This window comes from Folsomia candida, unplaced genomic scaffold (genome assembly GCF_002217175.1).
Source record: "Folsomia candida strain VU population unplaced genomic scaffold, ASM221717v1 Fcan01_Sc004, whole genome shotgun sequence".
NCBI lineage: Eukaryota > Metazoa > Arthropoda > Collembola > Entomobryomorpha > Isotomidae > Folsomia > Folsomia candida.
In genome coordinates this window covers 4,733,756-4,753,367 of record NW_019091196.1, presented here as the reverse complement: position 1 = coordinate 4,753,367, position 19,612 = coordinate 4,733,756, and the positions used below count along the sequence as shown (strand labels likewise).

At 34.6% G+C, this 19,612-nt stretch overlaps 1 protein-coding gene across 1 annotated transcript in view; it reads right to left on the bottom strand.

Moving 5' to 3' along the window:
* Positions 1 to 1,153: 1,153 nt before the first annotated feature.
* The window catches only part of LOC110848969 (netrin-1), a 90,462-nt gene continuing 72,003 nt past the window's right edge, over positions 1,154 to 19,612 (bottom strand). The window contains exons 10-12 of the mRNA XM_022096343.2: positions 13,688 to 13,768; positions 3,016 to 3,275; positions 1,154 to 2,925 (exon numbers count right to left, since the gene is read on the bottom strand). Coding sequence (XP_021952035.1) covers positions 2,854 to 2,925; positions 3,016 to 3,275; positions 13,688 to 13,768 — 413 coding nt within the window. The 3' untranslated portion in view covers positions 1,154 to 2,853. The remainder of the gene's footprint in view (positions 2,926 to 3,015; positions 3,276 to 13,687; positions 13,769 to 19,612) is intronic.

Sequence of the window (19,612 nt, the reverse complement as noted above, 5' to 3'; positions counted from 1 at the left end):
TTTTCTTCATGAATATTTGTAAATTTACAGAATTTACGGATTTTACAAGTTATCAATGCCTGCGTGAACGTTATTTTTTTAAACTTTGTAAATTTAATAACTTTTATCCCATCAGAAACGCTGTCCATTTTACCCACGCTAAATAATCCAACTTTTTACAATTCTAAAAAATTCTTGACCTAATTTTGAATTCTAAGATTGTCACTATTTTAACCTAGTTCGATTTCCCATCTTAGGAGTGAGAGCACTTCCTCATAGCAAAATTCACGATTCACGTCAAATTCAAAATTTGCTCGATGTAGAAATAAAAAAATAAGTTTTCAAAATTACGAAAAATATTATAATCTGTATTTTTATAAGAAGACCATACACATCTACATACAAAAAGTATGAATGTATTTTACGTCCATACTTCAATTTTGTTTTTACTGAGGTGGTGGCTCAAATATTATAATTATTTCTCTACTAAAGGAAAAACAGTCCTGTCTTTTCGTAGGCTTACTTGCCTTTAATCCAATTTTTGTATGCAATTATGTTCAAATCGAGTACAAATATTGTGATTGCTTCGATCCAAATACAAAAATAATATTAAATACAAAGTTTTTCTGTGCGGAAAAAAATAACTTTTCGAAATTACAAAATATCATAATTTTAATCTACCGATAAGTAGAAGTTATCATCTTGAAATGCGAAAAATTAAATATTCTTCCCTCAAAACTTTTTTACTGGCGTTTAAATCTTCAAATATTAACCAAGATTTCGAAAATTGCCATCTCCCGTCTGAGTAAGAGCAATTTTTCATAGAAAATACAATTCAAGTTCAAAAAATTGTTCACGTGCAGAAATAATTTTTTTTCAAACTTTCACAAAAATTTCATAATCTAAATTTTTTAAAAACAACAAGTTCAGATCTAAATAAGCATAAGTCGTATTTTACATCCTTCAAAATTTTTTTTACTGGATTTCAAATGTAACAATTATTTTCTCATTAAGCGATTTTCCATGGGCTTCCTTTTTATCCAATTTTGTATGCAATATTCTTTACCCTGCATACACACGCACCGGAAGTGGAACCACGCCGAATAATAGGAACAATAAATAAATATGCTCAATTTTTCATATTAAATGAATCAATTAAACACGCACAACCACATTTTTTTAACGCACTTAAAAAATATCAAATTTATTATCCTTGGCGAGACTAGAAACGCACATATTTTGACATTTCATTTTAATAACGAGAATAATAAACCATACATTTAAACAACAATTAATATAATAATAATCAAAAGTCAATTATTAATTAGTAATTAATTAATCAATTAATTAACTATTAAATTAATCCCAAAACAAAAATGTATCTTATCTGAAAAATTTATACCAAGCAAAAAAAACAAGTCAGAGATAAGGTCAGTATCTTATCTACAATAATAATAGTAAAAAAATCCCTCCTACTAAATTCAACTCTTCTCAGTTTAATTAAATCATTATTCATTAATTAGAAAACACCTCCTTAATTAATTAATTAATTAAATGATTAATTAATAATTAACCGTGTATACATACATTACAACTGCTACCACTAATTTTCTATCTATCTAAGCACGTGTACAAAAAGCCAAAAAGCGTCAAAGCACCCAACAAATACCGTCGGTTTTTCGTCACCTCTCTTCTCAAATCCAAATTCACACACTTGACAACATTTAAATACACATTTAAATTTAATTATAATCTTAATTAAATCTTCACTCAGAGATTTTTTCTTTTGTACAAATCTTTTCTTATCCAAGCAAAATCCAAGGATTACAAATTACAAGTTACACTACTTAACTGTCCCAGATTTGGAATTGAGATTCGCAAAAATCTCTTATAAATCTAGAAATACGATTTTATTTCACTCTCTATCCGTCAAGATATGGATCAAAATTACGGTAATAATATCGGCTACTCGCTAATTTTTCGATCTATACATACATATTTTTATAGCCCCATGAATACATACGTACATATGTTGTTGTCGACTTATCATCTCGAATTTAAGTCTTACAATTAATTACTGGCTTAGTAATTACTTAATTTATAAGGAAAAAAATTAGTCAAATATTTATTTACGTCATTAAAAATGTAGCTCACTAAATATTTACTTTACGCACTTTTGTAATGTAATAATGACGATTCTTCATCTCCTGATCAATTATCATTTAGGAACTTCAGTCTCAACGTGAGTGAGGAGATTCACGTTGAAAGTAGTAATTAATTAGTTAATTAATTACAATTATTATGTATGTAAGAGAGAGAAACTAGAATTCTACACATTGTCACCTTAAAAACTAGAGGTAAGATTGTAGATATTTTGATATACATAAATTCAGAGCAGCTAGAAGACTAAATTTTGATGTGGATCTCGTAAATCGCGATTGTTTCTGCAAAAAAACTACTCGCACGTCTTATTTAGTTCAAAATGCCAAAAAACGATCTTAAAAATCCTCCCCGAAAATGAGATTCCTCCAAAAATTGACAATTTACGAGATTTAAAATCCGGTACACAAATTATCGCTCCTTAATCAATTAATTAGTATTAATTAGTCAAGCATTAATTAACTATGAATAATTTAATTACATGAAATAATACTAATATGGCAGCTGCTGTCAGACCAACTCATATTTACTCAAGTCGTGTCCATCAATTATAAAATAAAACTTAAACTTAACATTTTTTCGTCAATTAAATTAATTAATTATAGCTAAATTAGATATTTTCGAAAAAATGAAATTGGATTTTGATATGTTTAACAAAAAACAGAGAAAAAAATGTCAAAAATAATATCCTACAAAATTCCGACTCGTAATTTTCTACTCGTCGTCGTCATCCTCGCAGAATCGGGCGCGCCGCTGGAGCGCTTTCACTTTTTCTTGCCAGTCATCCTTCAAAACAAAATAATAAAAAAAGTTCAAAAATAATGTTTCTATATCATTATTATTGTAATAGTTAGCATGATATAGTCCTTCACATACCTTCCATTCGATGACGACGGAGGATTTTCCCGCCATGAGGCCGGGTTGACCGTCCATGTGCTCATTCCCCATGATAAGGTAGGGCTTATCCACCTTCAGTTTGGGACACTTGCAGACCAAATCTTCCATTCGGACCCAGAGGAAAGCGGAACCACGGCGGATTCGAGAATCCATAGATTTCTTAAAAATTCCGAGAATATTCACGGTAAAGCGGGCCCATTCGTCGATCGTTTCACGGGTTAAGACTTGCACCATGACGGCTGCAAAGAGAAAATAAAATAGGTTAAGTCAGGTTTCTATTTTAAATGAGGCATTTTACGGTAGCCATGAATTAAAAAAGTAAAAATCTTATAAAGAAACCGACACAAGTTAAAAAAACCGATAGCAATCTGAGATTTATTTTCGTAATATACAAGATTTGTAAACAACACAAAATTGGCGTTAAATCCTTTCTGTTTTCATGAATGTTACTAAACATTTTTGAAAATCGGATTGGAAGTTTAAATTACATGTTAAAAAGCTTGAGACATTTCACGTCAGCTTTCGTAAGTCTGTAACCGCGTAAACCTACGAAAATCAGCTTACGAACGAATGAAAACATGTCTGTTATCTTCGTAAGGTTTTGTAAGTTCGTAAGCAACGAGATGTTCCTAAGTTTACGCGGTTACGAAGTGAATTACCACAATACTAAACGATACAAATTGACCGATTTTATTTTACATAAAACTATTTATATGAAATTGTACTGTATTAATATGCTGAATTTTTGGTAGGATATTACGCGGACTTATGTACCATTATGTTGCAAATTTTTACTAAATAAAAAGACCCAGTGGATAAATTATTAATCAAATTTAATATTTAGTAAGAGATTGACGTCGTATTCATATTATTTGCAAAATCTCCTATAACTAAAATATATTTGTAGATTCTTCAACTCGTAATTCGAATGATTCGTTCGTTCCAAAAACATTTTTTTTGTATGAATTATGTACAACGGTGTCTGATGATAAATTGATACCGAAATTATATTGAGGCAATTCACGCAGTGTTTGGTAGTATTTTAAAATCCGTAAATTCTGTAAACTTTTACAAATATTTCGAAGGGAAATTAGCCTACAAATGTTGGGAAACTTAATCAGATCAAGGGCGTCTTTTTTCAAATTTATACATTACATAAATTTAAAATATGCGTCTATAACAGGGTTCGGAAAAACCCAGGGTTTTAATCAAAAAGTAACGACCCAGGGGTTTTAATGGGTTTTTTGGGTTTTAATGGGTTTTATTGGGTTTTATTAGGTTTTACATAAGCAATACATTGAACAACAATTTTCACTACTATTGCAATCCAATTTCAGTTAATATGCAAATCCTCCTTGTCCATGTTAGAATTTGTATCCGTTTCGAAATGGTCCTATTTAACTGATCATAATCTAATACTTTATGTGACCATAATTAATTACATATATTACCTTTTTCTCGAATGCTTCCTCTCATCATAATGAAATCCAAGTTGTTTAAACTTTTTAAAATTTAATATTTCAATGCGATCTTAACGTGTATTATCAATTCTGGAAAAAATCGAGTACTTATGGAACAATGAAACTTATGGAACAACAAAAGTACGTATGTATTATGATCAGGAATATAATAAGTGATTTTTACAGACACACTTCTTTTGCTCATAATAAAGTACTTCGTTGTCCATAAGTACTCGATTTTTTCAGAGGTGATAATTAAGATCGCCTTGAAACATTTTAAAAAACTTTATAAATTAAAAAAATACTATAGTATTTTGTTTAATTTATTCGCTGAGATGAGAGGAAGTATTCGGGAAAAAAGTATTAATTATGACAGCAAAATGTAAATTAAATGTAATTAAATTATGTATGCTCAGTTAAACATACCTCGTTCCGAAATTATTTTTTATTTATTTTTTGTCACTTGAAACCTGTAATGGCACTCGCTGATTTATTCCTGGTTTTCAAAACTTACAGTATTAATCAAATAGACTGCTAGCTGCCATAAAACAACTTCGTCTAACGTATGACAGCTGTTTTCAGCTTTTAGAATATAGTTTTAAGCTGAAACACAGTTAAAACCCATTAAAACCCGAATAAAACCCAAATAAAACCCATTTAACATGGTAAAACTCAATGGGTTTTATTCGTTAACAACCCATTAAAACCCATTAAAACCCAACCCAATAAAACCCTGGGTCGGAATACCCTGGTCTATAAATGTTTGTGTCATAACGTTATCAGTAGTAGAAAACTCAAGCAGTTAATCTACATAAACAACCTTCCCGACATATTTTTGCGTTCTGATTCACGCAGAAATTTGTAAACTTTGTACACCGATATTGCAACTTTTTAAAAAAGTAGTAATTTCTGCCATTATACAGATTATAATATGAAACGGACCCTGATTTTTTTTGCTACAATAATGTTTTCTAAAATTCTTCTGAAATTTTTAAAATTTTTGTTAAAATTCTTCAACGTCCTATAAGTCCTATCAAATCCTAAGTTTAGGATTAAGAGTACAAATATCCGAGTGAGTTTATAATATAATTCAAATTCACACACGCACGTAGATAAATTTTATGTCATTAGTACATCGATTAGTTTACAAATTGGTACCCAATTAAAACCGTCTTTAATTAGGCACCTCTTCTCTCTCATAAACAAAGCATTCCCCAAATTTCCATAACTTACAAAATTTCCATACATGCACACTTTACAAATAAACCTCATTCATGGTACATTTGTACATACGTAACTACATTTCCTCTCATCTTAGCTCATTCCATTCCACACAAATCATACCTCAGAACTGGAGACACGTAATTAAAATGTAAATTATCTTTCAGCACTTTAAAGAAATTAACAAAACTCCAGTCTCCACACTTGTTGCTCTAAATGGGTTCCGCATGCAAATTAGTGAAAATATATTAGGCATGCCCGGCACGTGTTTTCCGTAAATATTTTCTTCCTCTACATGGTCACCATCACATCTTTATCCAATCCAGTCCACCGACGAGGAGGCAAAATAAGGACCAAATACGGCATAAAATGAGATGTTCATTCACTTCTGAGGACTCCATTTCCTGTCTGACATGAGAAAACAAATCAAGAAAAAGATGGTAATCTATGCCACCTTTTTTATTCACTCGTCGTAAGTTTCTGGACAAGCAGGCAGAGTAAACGTTATCTAATCTTGTCCACTTGGCACTTTTTCCTACCTGAAACAGAGTGACGCTCCATTTCCCCCATTTCTCATTCCATCCAACCAAACCATCAAATCAAACCACCACTTTTGTTTGAGAAATGCTCGGAATGCAAACTATACATGTACGCACTGTAAATAATGCGGGAAAACAATTGTCGCTAAATAATTAGTCGAATTAAAATTATTAAAATTAAAATTGGTTAACAAGCTAGAATAAATTTCTTTAAAAAAATTCTGTGAAATCAAACTAATTTAAATTGAAAATAATGCAAAATCTCCCGTGTCGTAAATCCGGTTTAATTTTTGATGAGGCCACTTTCAAATTGAATTTTACCATGATTTCCTTAACAGCGATTTACAAAATTGCACATTTGTTACCACGTTGGAATCAATAAGCTTGAAATTTTTGGGATAATTACACAAGCAGGATTTTGTTACCATATTATTTAAAGTGTAAAGTTATATTTACATGGATCCTCTTCTCTCCATCATCAATTATTTACGCAGCCAACAATACGAGAACAAAAGCATGGATGGATTTGCTTTACTTCCAGTGGTCCTTCTAATACAAAACTGATTCAGAACGGGAGGAAACGAGGGAGTGAAAGCGTATTTCCTGATCCGATTTACCCCACTCTATATAATAACGTGGTAACAATCTACTCTATACCGGAACAGAAACTAGCCTAAGCTCGTGGGAACACGTGTGTAAACTTACAAATTTAAGAGATTCTTCATGAAAATGGAGGTGAAAATTTATTTTGCAAAGTTTTTACAAAACTTAATACGTGGTCAATTTTAAAATTATAAATTTCCTAAATTTCGACATAATTATCACACGCGATCAAATGTTACAAAATTTACACCGTTACAAAGTTAGCTTCTCTAATAAAACATTTCCAATATTTGTAAACTGTGCAATTATTTGTAATATTTTCTAAATGAAGAGTCATTTCTGTAAGTAGATCAGAGTAAAAACGTTGAAGCCAATTCACTCAGATATTTGTAGTCCAATAATTTTTATAACTACGTAAAAACCCGATGTCGTAACCCTTACAAACTTATTCCTACAAAATTACAAAGTTACAAAAATATCCCGGATTCTCTGACGAAATTCAAATTTAAAAAAATCATTACTGTCCTGTCATAAAACTGATAAGAAATGTAGTTGCACAATTTAACTTCTACATAGTAGGATTTAGTTCATCTATGCTAATCATTTGTTTATTTTATTATTTTAAAAAAATCATCAGAGCCGTCCAACTTGTAACACAATTTTTGGAATGAAAGTTTTTTTTACATGAATTTTATACCCTATTTTATCTTTCATTAAGCACGACAATTCACGCAGTTCTGGGTAACTTTGTAAAATCAGTAGACTTATAAACTTTTCCAAATACTTCTAAAGAAATTAACTTGCAAATTTCTACAAAATTACTCAGATAAATGGCGTCTCTTTATTTTGTAAACATTATTTTACAAAACTTACGAATTTTACAAGTTACCAAGCACTGCGTGAATTACCTTAATACCACAATTTTACACAGTTCACAAACATCCGCCGAATGCATTTCACCCGAAATTATTCAGAGTGCGGTACAAATCCATGGTGTACTTTAAGGTAAAAGGTTCCGCCGTCCCGAGGGAGTCGGTCATCGTAATTGCCTCCTAAGCACATTTCAGTCCTCTCCAAAACACTAAATCCGAATCCAAAAACCGGCCACCAAAACCAAACCAGAATTTATTCATTCCCCTCTCTCCCGTCCCGTCCTTTGCTTATTTACACCCAACAAATTGCCTAATGTGGACAAAAACACGGAAATTTATCTCATTTTCATCCCTAAATTTATTAACTGTCCTGTACAAAATTAGGGAAATTTTACCCCCCCAAAACGGTGCGTAAATAAATAGCCCAACTAATTTATAACTGTTCAAATTAATCCTCAATATATGTATATAGGCAAAAAAGAAAGCTTAATACATATTTCCCCCATGCAACTTTCTCTTATCTCCAACACTACGAAAACCCACGGAGACGGAAGTCCACTCCTTCACAGATAAGACGAGAACAGGGTGCGAACAGGAAGACAGATAAGCTCCAACTTTCTCTCCCTCCTCCCCAACACCTGTGATTTATGTATGCGTATGTATGTACGCAACTGAGGGGTTCAGCGCAGGGGTGGGCAAAATAGTTTGGCAATATGAGCTGAGGAGTTGGATAATCAAAATAAATTTAAAAAAAGATGGATTAACTTGACCCTAAAAATAATTGTAAAATTGCTGCAATAATGTGTAAAATTTTGAAAACATTGCAAAATTTCCTAAATGTTCAAACATAGCAAATCATTTGAATTAAAAAAAAAACTAATTGTTTGCTCGCGACAACTAAATCTGAATTTTATCAGTAAATTAGAAATTTTCAAAAATTATCACTTCGGAATTTTAGTTGAACAAATTTATATAAAAAAAAGTTCACAAATTTTAAAATTAAAATAAATTACAAAAAACAACTTTTGAGCTAACTCGACCCTAAAAATAATTATAAAATTTCTGCAATGATGTGTAAAATTTTGAAAACATTTGAATTAAAATAACCTATCAGTACAGCTTTGCTTAACCCGAACCAGGATTAGTAAACCCATGTTTCTCAGTATATTTAATGTCGTCGAGATTAGAATAATCATTTTAAAACAAATATATGAACTCTTAATGATAATGGAATTTGCATGACATGATAAATATGAAATTTTGTATGGTTTTGAGACTGGAGTCCGGTAGGGAAATTTGAACCGGCTCCAGTCTGCCTGCGGATAATTGAGTTTTGTTCACATTTTATCTTCTTAAATTTGTATTTTTCAAAAGTTTTTGACCTCTCCTCTCCTCCTCTTTAAATTAAATTAATTTCAAGGTGTTCTTTTGTGATTGGTCGAGAGGAGGAGAGGAGGAAGTGCTTTTGTAAAGTTAGCGTCGTCTTTTTTGTGTGATATTCCTGCACAATTGTGAAAATTAAACAGTGTCCCTCCAGCCTTAAGAATAACAACACCATTTTTCCCCTCGTCCTCTACACTCACATTTTGTAATTGGCTTTTGTGATAATAAATGACACCGCAAAGTAACCAAATTTTGTGACCACACCGCCGCCTTATTTACGCCTCGCACGGTCACTTTTCACCATCGCAGTTACACAAAAGTCACACACATACACAGAAACATACAATTCTCTCGATTTAAAAACTACATTTAACTTCATATTATTTCACAAGAAAGCAGTAAGGATCTCTGGTCCAAATTTCAGCTTTCTACGTTAATTTCTAAAAATCGATATGGGTCACCCCATAGGGTAGCTCTAGATAAAAATTATACCAATTTCATGTCATATTCTTCCATTAGGACCCATAAGCAACCTCTCCACCAAATTTCAGCCCAATATGACAATTTTGAAAAATCAGTATGGGTCACCCCCTAGGGTCCCTCAAGATGAAAATTTTTCCATCTTGAACTCATTTTTATCTATTAGGAGCCATTAGCAACCTCTGTGCCAAATTTCAGCTTTGTACGACAATTTTGAAATTTTGGTGCAGAATGCCCCACCCACTCATACGACCCCCACCGGTCCAAAACTTTTCTGATCGAACCCATCTTCGAACTCGGTCGTTGCATTGCCCAGATACATGTCTGTACCAAATTTGGTCCAAATCCGTCAACTCGTTCGAGAGTTATCGAAAGAGACGGACAGACGGACGGACATGACGATTACATAAGCCCTGGTTCGGGCTCAGTAAATAAAACATAAAAGCTAAGCCGACGTCCTCCCAAACCAGTGAAACTCGGTGATTGGCTGTTGTTGTTTTTGGCTGCACACTTAAAAATATTATGTTGGATTATATAATATTGAACGCATCGAGATAATCGAGATCGGTTTGCGGCATCATATTTATGACCTCGGGGGGAGGATCCTCTTACCTCAATCACCACCCCCTCACACCCAGGGGGTGTGGTCGGGGGAAAATGAGATTTTCACTGAAATTGAATCTATGCATGAGATACTGTGAAATTTAGTGATTCCGAGTTGTGCCGCACCCCCTCGGCACCAAAGGGTGTGGTCTGGGCAAAATGAGATTTTGACTCAAACACTTCGAGTGTCTCATCTATAGATCCAATTTGAGTAAAAATCTCACTTTGCCCAGACCACACCCTTTGGTGCCGAGGGGGTGCGGCACAACTCAGAATCACTAAATTTCACAGTATCTCATGCATAGATTCAATTTCAGTGAAAATCTCATTTTCCCCCGACCACACCCCCTGGGTGTGAGGGGGGTGGTGATTGAGTTAAGGGGATCCTCCCCCCGAGGTCATAAATATGATGCCGCAAACCGATCTCGATGCGTTCAATATTATATAATCCAACATAATATTTTTAAGTGTGCAGCCAAAAACAACAACAGCCAATCACCGAGTTTCACTGGTTTGGGAGGACGTCGGCTTAGCTTTTATGTTTTATTTACTGGGTGTAACAGCTCCTGAAATTTAGACCATGGAAAGAACAGAGCTCAAAATTTTGCCAAAGTATTTTGCCCAGCCCTGCAGAGTTTTAAAGACGTGCACACTTCCAGGATTTCCTTCCTGCAGGATTACGTAACTCAAGACTGAGGAGACCTCCAAGTGGAAAGGCAGGGCTTAACTTGATAAGCTGCTTTCTCGCACAAAATGACTTTCTCTCTCCCTGATTAACTCACCTTCACCTCATCAAACCAAAAAAGAGCGACTTTCCATTACTAAACTACTTCCCTGTCAACGAATAAAATTACACAGGGTTTATTTATTTACAGGAGGAAGTACACGGTAAATAGGAAATGGCCGCTGCAATTCACGCAGTTTTTGATAACTTTGTAAAATCTGTAAGTTTATAAAATAGTTTTAGGAAATCTAACAAACTTTTAGGAAAAAAATTATTTACACATTTTTGTAAAACCTACTCAGGTCAAGGGCGTCTCTTTATTTTGTAAAATTATTTTATAAAACGCACGGATTTTACAAAGTTACAAAGGACTGCGTGAATTGTCTCAATAAATTCTGAATTCTTTCAACAATTATAAAATGGCTTTGTTGCAATTACTTCTAAAACATGTTCAACATTTTTTAATTGCGTTTTAGAAATTTGTCCAATTAAAATTCCGAAATGATAATTTTTCAGTAAGTTTAAATTCGTTTATAAATTATAGATGAGGTCTGTGTCCCGATAATTGAGAAACAAAATCCAATTACGGTGTAATTTTAGTTTTTCAGTTCAAATATTGCCAAAATGGCACGCATTATTTCAACAATTTTATAATTAGAGTTTTGAACTTGGAATTAACCCCATTTTTTCTAATTTACTAAAAAATGTCTTTTTAGAAATTTGTCAAATTAAAACTCCATAACTTTAATTTTTCAAAAATTGTAAAACAATTTATCATTTACAAATAAAGTTGTAATGACAATGACAAATAAGAATGACTTACAAGGGAACATACCGAGGTGTCCAACGAGTTAAGGGTCGACACCTATACCAAAATGACCACAATACATGACTTATTAAACAAACTGAAGGAATTTCCGTGTAAAATTCACTTTTCGTCACGTTGTGACGATATTTGTGACGAGCGCATGACCATCGGGTTGCCAGCGGGAGAGGTCGGCCGCTGAACGATCAGGTCGACCACAGAGAACCGTCGTCGTCTTCAGAGATTTCGAATTCTTTCAAACTTTGAAAACATTTTGAAATTTAGAAAAACTTTTTCAAATTTAGAAGAAATTTCGAAATTTTGGAAAAGTTTTGAAATTTCGAGGAAATTTTGAAATTTTGAGGAAATTTTGAAATTTTGAGGAAATTTTGAAATTTTGAATTTTTGAAACAAATTTCTTCAAAATTTCAAAATGTTTTTAAAATTTCAAAATGTTTTCAAAATTTCTTCAAAATTTCAAAATATGCAAGAATCCGAAATCTGTGAAGACATGAAGACGACGACGCTTCTCTGTGGTCGACCTGATCGTTCAGCGGCCGACCTCTCCCGCTGGCGACCCGACGGTCATACGCTCGTCACAAATATCGTCACGACTTGACGAAAAGTGAATTTTACACGGAAATTCCTTCAGTTTGTTTAATAAGTCATGTATTGTGGTCATTTTGATATAGGTGTCGACCCTTAACTCGTTGGACACCTCGGTATGTTCCCTTGTTAGAACTATGAGAAATGCAGCAAATTAAAATATTTTCAAAATTTTATACTAATCTGTTAGTCTGTTACAAGGTATAAAATTTCAGCGACAATTTCTACATAATCGTTACCAACGCGGTAAGAAAAGCAATTTTTTTCTCGATTCCCACATTTTTACGGGGCGCCCTCTTTTTCATTTTTCATCCCAAACCTGCCAATGCCACCCAATAAAATTCCCCAGCTTACAGAAGATGAAGACAAAACGGTTGGTCACAAAATCGGCTGACCTTGCGTTTCGTTTTCTTCATTTCCTACGACCAGACCACTAAACAAATTATCACTAATGACCCAAAACCAATAAATAAAATCTACCCCCCAACTCCTCGTCAACACGAGCGAGACTTTCTCTCGACAAAATCTATCCGATCGTAGGACGACGACTATTGTCAAATTACAGCATTACTACTAATCCTTCCTTACTTTCACAATGTCACCAAAATTAATGGACCAGCTTAAACAAGTCGGCATAAAGATTACGCTACATACACGCACCCACCGATTGGATTGGGGTGGCTTTGAGGGTTGTACGGGAGGGGAAGCCATATATTCAATTTTGATCATCTACACAACCTACGAAAATTTGGAATAACTTGCCAAAATTTTGTAAAATTCGCTGTTGAAATTTTGCATACAAAATCTCGCGATTTCTTGTGCTGAAAATTTACCCAGGAAATCGATATGGACTTAATTTGCAAGATGCTAAATATTTAGGTCTAAATTCGCAAAGTTTTTCGAAATCTGTGGAATTCCTAGACAAATTTTACCTGGACAAGGATGGGATTTCTTTCTTAACTAAATTCACCAAGAAAAGGACATGTTTTAATTTTGCAAAATTAATTCGCAAACTATGTAAGTATTTGCTAAATGATGATGAAATAAGAAATAAGAAACAAGAAGGTGAAAGGTGAAATAAGATGTTGACGTGAATATGCCCAAAATAACGTGCTTATCTATTTGAAACAGGGTAATTCACAAACTATTTGGTATTTAAATGCTAGATGTGTGATGCGAAATAAGACATTGACGTGAGTACGCCTAAAATAACGAAAAATGAACATGTTTAGCACAGCCCGCTCAGCTAATGACACAGTCGACACAGAATTTTTTTAGGGGGAATTGCATCGTAGCCGAACAAATATTTAGTGAGTGACCATAAACTTTCTCTCCTCTCCCCCTCAAAATCTTACCATAGTCTCGGTTGCAGTATCGTTTCAGCGTGAGGCGATTCGTCGTCACTTTGCATCGTCCGCAGCTCGAAGACGCGTCTCCTGCAAATCAAATCAGAAAATTAGTAACTTTCCCACTTCATTCATATTAAGCAAAAAAATTATTCATAATTTTTTCACTATTTCAGTCAAAAATTCATACATAACTTCATTTAAGATTTTATTCGAGACTACGTTCCATAATTGTTTCAAAATTTTAACATTGCGATATCAAAGTAGGCATTTCACGCAGTGTTTAAAAACATTGTAAACTCCGTAAACTTTGACTAAATTTTCAAAAAATATTTCTGAGGAAAATTAGCTTCCAAATTTTTGTAAACTTACTCAGATGATGGGCGTATTGCTATTTTGTAAAAGGTTGTAAAATTATTTTACAAAGTTACCAATGGCTGCGTGAATTTTCATCACTATTAATTAACTCTACATCCTCTAGTTTTCATGTTCGTTTAGTAAAACGTACTTACATACACTTATTCTCGCTAAAGCGTATAAAATGTAGGGATTTCAAGACACTATTTTACTCCTTTTTACTCCTCCATAATTTTACTCCTTCAAGATTTTACTCCTTTACATCTACCATTCATTTTTAATATTTATTAAAAATTGTACAAATTGCTTGACGGCATTTATTCATTTTTAATATTTATTAAAAATTGTACAAATTGCTTGACGGCATTTATGTAACTCAATTTCAATCCGTGAAATGCCTATGATTCCTATATTTATGTCAAAATTGTTACATCTTCTACTTTCACCACCACCCCAAAAAAATCGTCACCACCACCACCACAAAAATTTTACCCCTCATTCCACCTTCTTCTCAACCCTCGTCTCATTCTTCTTTATCCTCTCCCGATATCTCAATTCCAATCGGATCCATATTCCATTCGTGAGATCCTTAACTTTTCCATCCCACAAAATTTCCTCTCTCTCTCTCTCACCTCATCTATTTCTCCCATCTCCCCAAATTTATCCCATCCCATCCTCGACTGCTTCCATAATATGGTAATGAATTAAGACATAACTCACCCACCTTCTCACAAGGAGAAAAAAACAATACTAGACATATTTTTCCTCCTTTTACTTTTATGACGAATTTCTTGCTCTCCTCACCCAATAATAAACGCCTGCCTCTCGCAACAGTGGCCGCGGAAGCGGTGGGGACATGTGGGGACGGGTAACATTGTAGGATAGGGGAGGGACGGGTTTATATAATGTGCATACCTGTTCAAAAATTCAGTTTTCATTGAAAAGTCAATCATCCCGATTTCTGATTGAAGATTTTCATTCACATTCATTCATTTCACTTCACTTCATCGGACTTCATCTCTTATTTGCCCCATGTATTAAGTACAGGGTGAAAAATTAAAAGAGTGAAAAATCCTTTCATTCACAGTCATTCATCTGAAATGAAATTGTCATTTTCATTCAAATAACAAGAAATTATTTTTCATTCTCTATCAAAATCAGTCAAACGAATGAAGGTGAACAGGTATGATAACATGGGGAGATGATATGGACATTGTCCCTCTGTCCCCACCCAAGCTTCCGCGGCCACTGTCTCTCCACATAGAAATATATCGAGCCTTGTATGTATATTGTTTTACGAGGGGAGGAATGTGGAGGCCTTGGGGAGCTATTGGAGCTCGAGAGAAGGGAGTAATTTCATTAAGTGTAACACGTTTCCACATCAGACACCCCCAGGGACACATTCCTACCAGATCTTATCTTCCACACACACTTATCTCCTTCCCCATCTCGAGACGGACAGACAACAATCCAGCAGATAACCCCGAGAAGAAGGAGAAGATCTCTGCTGCAATTGCTGGTTGGACTGGGCTGGACAAGGGTAATAATCTGGACGTATGAAAGTAAGTGGCCTAGCCCTTGGGCTACCGTTAACCCTTAAACGGACGCACTGCATCCCTATTTATTTATTTTTTTGGGAGTTTAACACGGCACAGATCCGGTGGAATGAGTGTATACAAGTGTAGCCGGATTCCCGGTATGATCATCATCATTACGTAACACATAGATCAAGACAAAGAAGGTAAAACAGAGAGGAAAACATTTACTCGGATCAGAGAGAGGATATGTATTTATTTATGAAAAAGCGGGGAAATATGGATAATATTTGTGAAAAAATGACAAACTATGTACGAAAAAATAAGATTTTTTAAAAATTTGTATTCTTGGTGGTATAGTAATCCACATGAATTTTTTTGACCTTATTTCTTTTAAAATGGACCGAAACAAAATTTGTCCCAAATCGTTGAAATATTTATAAAATATGTTTACGAATTTTTCGAAAATAATATATGTAACAATATTTTGAAATTTTCGTGAACTTGAAGATTTAGGCAACACACCCATAAAGTTTTAACGTTGGTCGTCATCAAATGAAAAAGTTATATGAATACATATCCATCCTCTGTTTACAAGAACACTTCTTAATCCGACCTAGGCAAAAGATGCGTGTTAAAGTGTAACGAGTTAACGAGAATGACATAACATGTACGAGTAAACTTATATGTAGCCATGTACATCGGAGAGGAGAGATGACATTACAGCGGGGGCGGTTAAGAGGGGATCGTAAATTGTGAAGAAATGAGAGTGTCCACTAATTGTTCGTGTGTGCACACTTTGCTTGGCTGAACAGAGTGCATGTCGTGGCAAAATTTCCACCAAGTGGGGTAACATATTTTGTAACCAAATTGACAATTTTGTTACTGCTGAGAGGTCAAAATTTCCTAAAAATTCGACACATCCTTCCCGCACGACACCATTACGTAACGAAAGGACCGGATATCTCTGACTGAGGCCAACTTATTACTTACTCCTCCTGGATTCCACTTGCTTAACCGGAAATTGGCCTTGCTAACACCCCTGAGCGAGATCTGGTTTCTGCATTATCTCCAAAACACGACCACTTTTACTAAAAGTGTGTGACTAATAAAACTCAAAATCCGAGGTAAACCCTTCCTCCGCCGTAATCTCACAGAATCTTGAAACTAACTGTGCCTGTCTTCCTTAATGGGTAATTATTCACGACACCATAAATTAATCTGTACATTTCCTACAAAAATATAGAAACTTTCATGTTCTCAAAAAATATGTCGGAAACATATGAAAAAAAATTATTCACTCCAAAAAATCATATAAAACTTGATCACAAAATAATACGACACTATTCCAGTAACTCTAATTATTCACGTCACCATTAATTAATTCACATATTTCCTAAAAAACATCTCGGAAACATTCCTAAACAATCTCTTGGAAGCATACAATATGCGGCTTTAAAAAAAACGTAAAAATTCATTTCCTCTCAAACTTGATCACAAAACCTAAAGAATATTAAAACAAATTATGCATAGGTATATATATTCACCATAAATCAACGTATAAATTTCCTAAAAAAATATCTCGGAAACATACATATTGCCAAAAAATATCTCGTCTTCCCTCCCAAAATAATTTTCTATCAAGACAACCCAATATTTCCCACCCACCGTGGGAACAAAAAACCTACACACACGTTCCTTCCTTCCTTCCTTTCACCCCGCAGCACTTTCTCTCTCTCTCTCCCCTTAAAAAATGCACACACACAAAAAATCAGGACCCTACAGAAACGATGGAGCAGCATCATCTCAACGCTGACCCCTGTGAGCCCCCACCCACTTCTTCCTAAAATATGCCATCCCCCAGAAAAAATAAAAATAAAATCTCTCCCAAAATTGCCACGGGTTATACTCAACTCTTCTCTCTCTCCGATTGAGTGACGTGCCGTAATAACCATCACATTTTATATTTAGCACCATTCCCACTGTCTGGACGAGATAACGGTCTGCACTGCATATCCACCCACTCACCCACAAGAACAGTGTTACCACTTCATTTCAGCTTTGACACTCCAATAGCCGCGAGGATACATAAAATACTTGGAGAAAGTCCGCCAACCAACCAACCAACTTTCTCTCTCCACATACTTATGGTGAGAAGATAGTGGTGGTGGTGGTGGTGAAAGTAGGGAGGATTTCACCACACGCACAATAAGAGATCGAGCCTGATAGCTCGTACTCTCAGTAGCCAACCAATTTCCTCCCTCCCTCAACAAATGCATGGTCATTTGCATATGTAACATACATAACATAACTTCCCCACCCACGCAGGCAGCATTTCAAATGTGCAACCGCAGCCCTGCACGCACCATTTTAATGACCTGTCCTTCAAAATTCCAGCACAAACCGTGCCGAGGAATTAGTATTGTGCCTCCCTCCCCCACACACATACTAATTTGCATATTACTATTTATTTTCCCCTCCCCTTGAAATAAATTTGTCCATATCAAAATTCCAGCACAAACCACGTGGAGGAATTAGCAAAATTCTATGCACACATGTACTCCCACACTAATTTGCATATTAGTATTTATTTCTTCCCAACTCCGAAATAAATGCAAATACAATCATTGCCGATTTCAAATTTGCAACCAGCCCCGCACGCACAATTTTAATGACCTGTCCTTCAAAATTTTACGAACCACGGGGACGGATGAATTAGCAAAATTCTATACATACACAACATGTACCCCTCCCCCTCCTATTTTGCATATCACTATCCCCTCCCCCAGAAAGAAATGCATCATTATTCTCTTTATGACCAAATATGTAGCAACATCATGACCATAATAATAATAGTAACGAGACCACATTTATTTCCGCTTTTCAAAATATATACCACGAGTCTATTTATCATCGTCATCTTTATCATCATCATCACAGCCCTGTCCATCCAATCTTCTCATCCGACTTATTATTATTAGGGCCATAAATATTGCAATATTTCTACAAAATCTTCAATCATTCTGGTGAAAATGAAGGTACACATTTTCAGAAATATATATTTTTTTAATCCTTCAATTTTTTACTTTATCATCATTCATGCCTAGCTTTCTCCTTGTTTATTCACTTCAAATCTTAAATCATTCCTGGTCAAAAACAAATCAACAAAACTTAACACAAATTTTCAGAAACTAAAAAATCCTTCCTCGTCAAAAATAAACAAAAATGAACACAAGTTTTCAGAAATTAAAAACTCCTCTCATTTTCCTCTTCAGCATTTCCCTGACTTTCTTCTCGCCACGTGTTTCCCTCCCTTCAAATCTCAGATTATTGCTCGTCAAAAATTAATAAAAATTCATACAGCTTTTCAGAAAATCCAACATTTTTCCAGGTAAAAAAGTAAATACAAATTTTCAGAAATTCAAAAATCCTTCCTGGTCCAAAATAAATAAAAACCATACAAAATTTCCGAAACTACAAAATCCTCCCATTTTCCCCCCTCCTCCTCATTCTGCCTGACTTTCTCCTCGCCCTCCACGTGGTTTGTTTCCCTCACTTTCTCTCCTACCGAATTTATAATTTGCTCTCTGTTTTCTTTCCATTATATACAAGAAATCCATCCAAATCCATTCGCACCCTTCCGCCCTTCCAACTTTTAACCGTGACACCTACACGAACTATGACATAACCCTCTCAACAAGTGACTTCCATCCTCAAAAAGTAGATAATCTCTCCAGCAGACAAATCATAACTAACAAGTCAAGTCTCTCCCCCCACAAAAAGTGAACAGCATGCAGCTCAAAAAAACAGCGTCGTAAAAACTTCAAAGGCTTTTCTCGTACGAGAGATTAAGTCAAAATCTCTCCTGCTGCAACATAAAATATGAAGGCAAACGGAGGAGGGGGACCCACGACTTTAAGTCATTCGTCACCCACATCACATTCTCAAGGAGGAAAAAATACACACCAATTTTTACCACGGCCGGCGGAATGAATTGATGAGACCAACAGACCCAGGCCCAGCAAACACTCTAAATAATGTC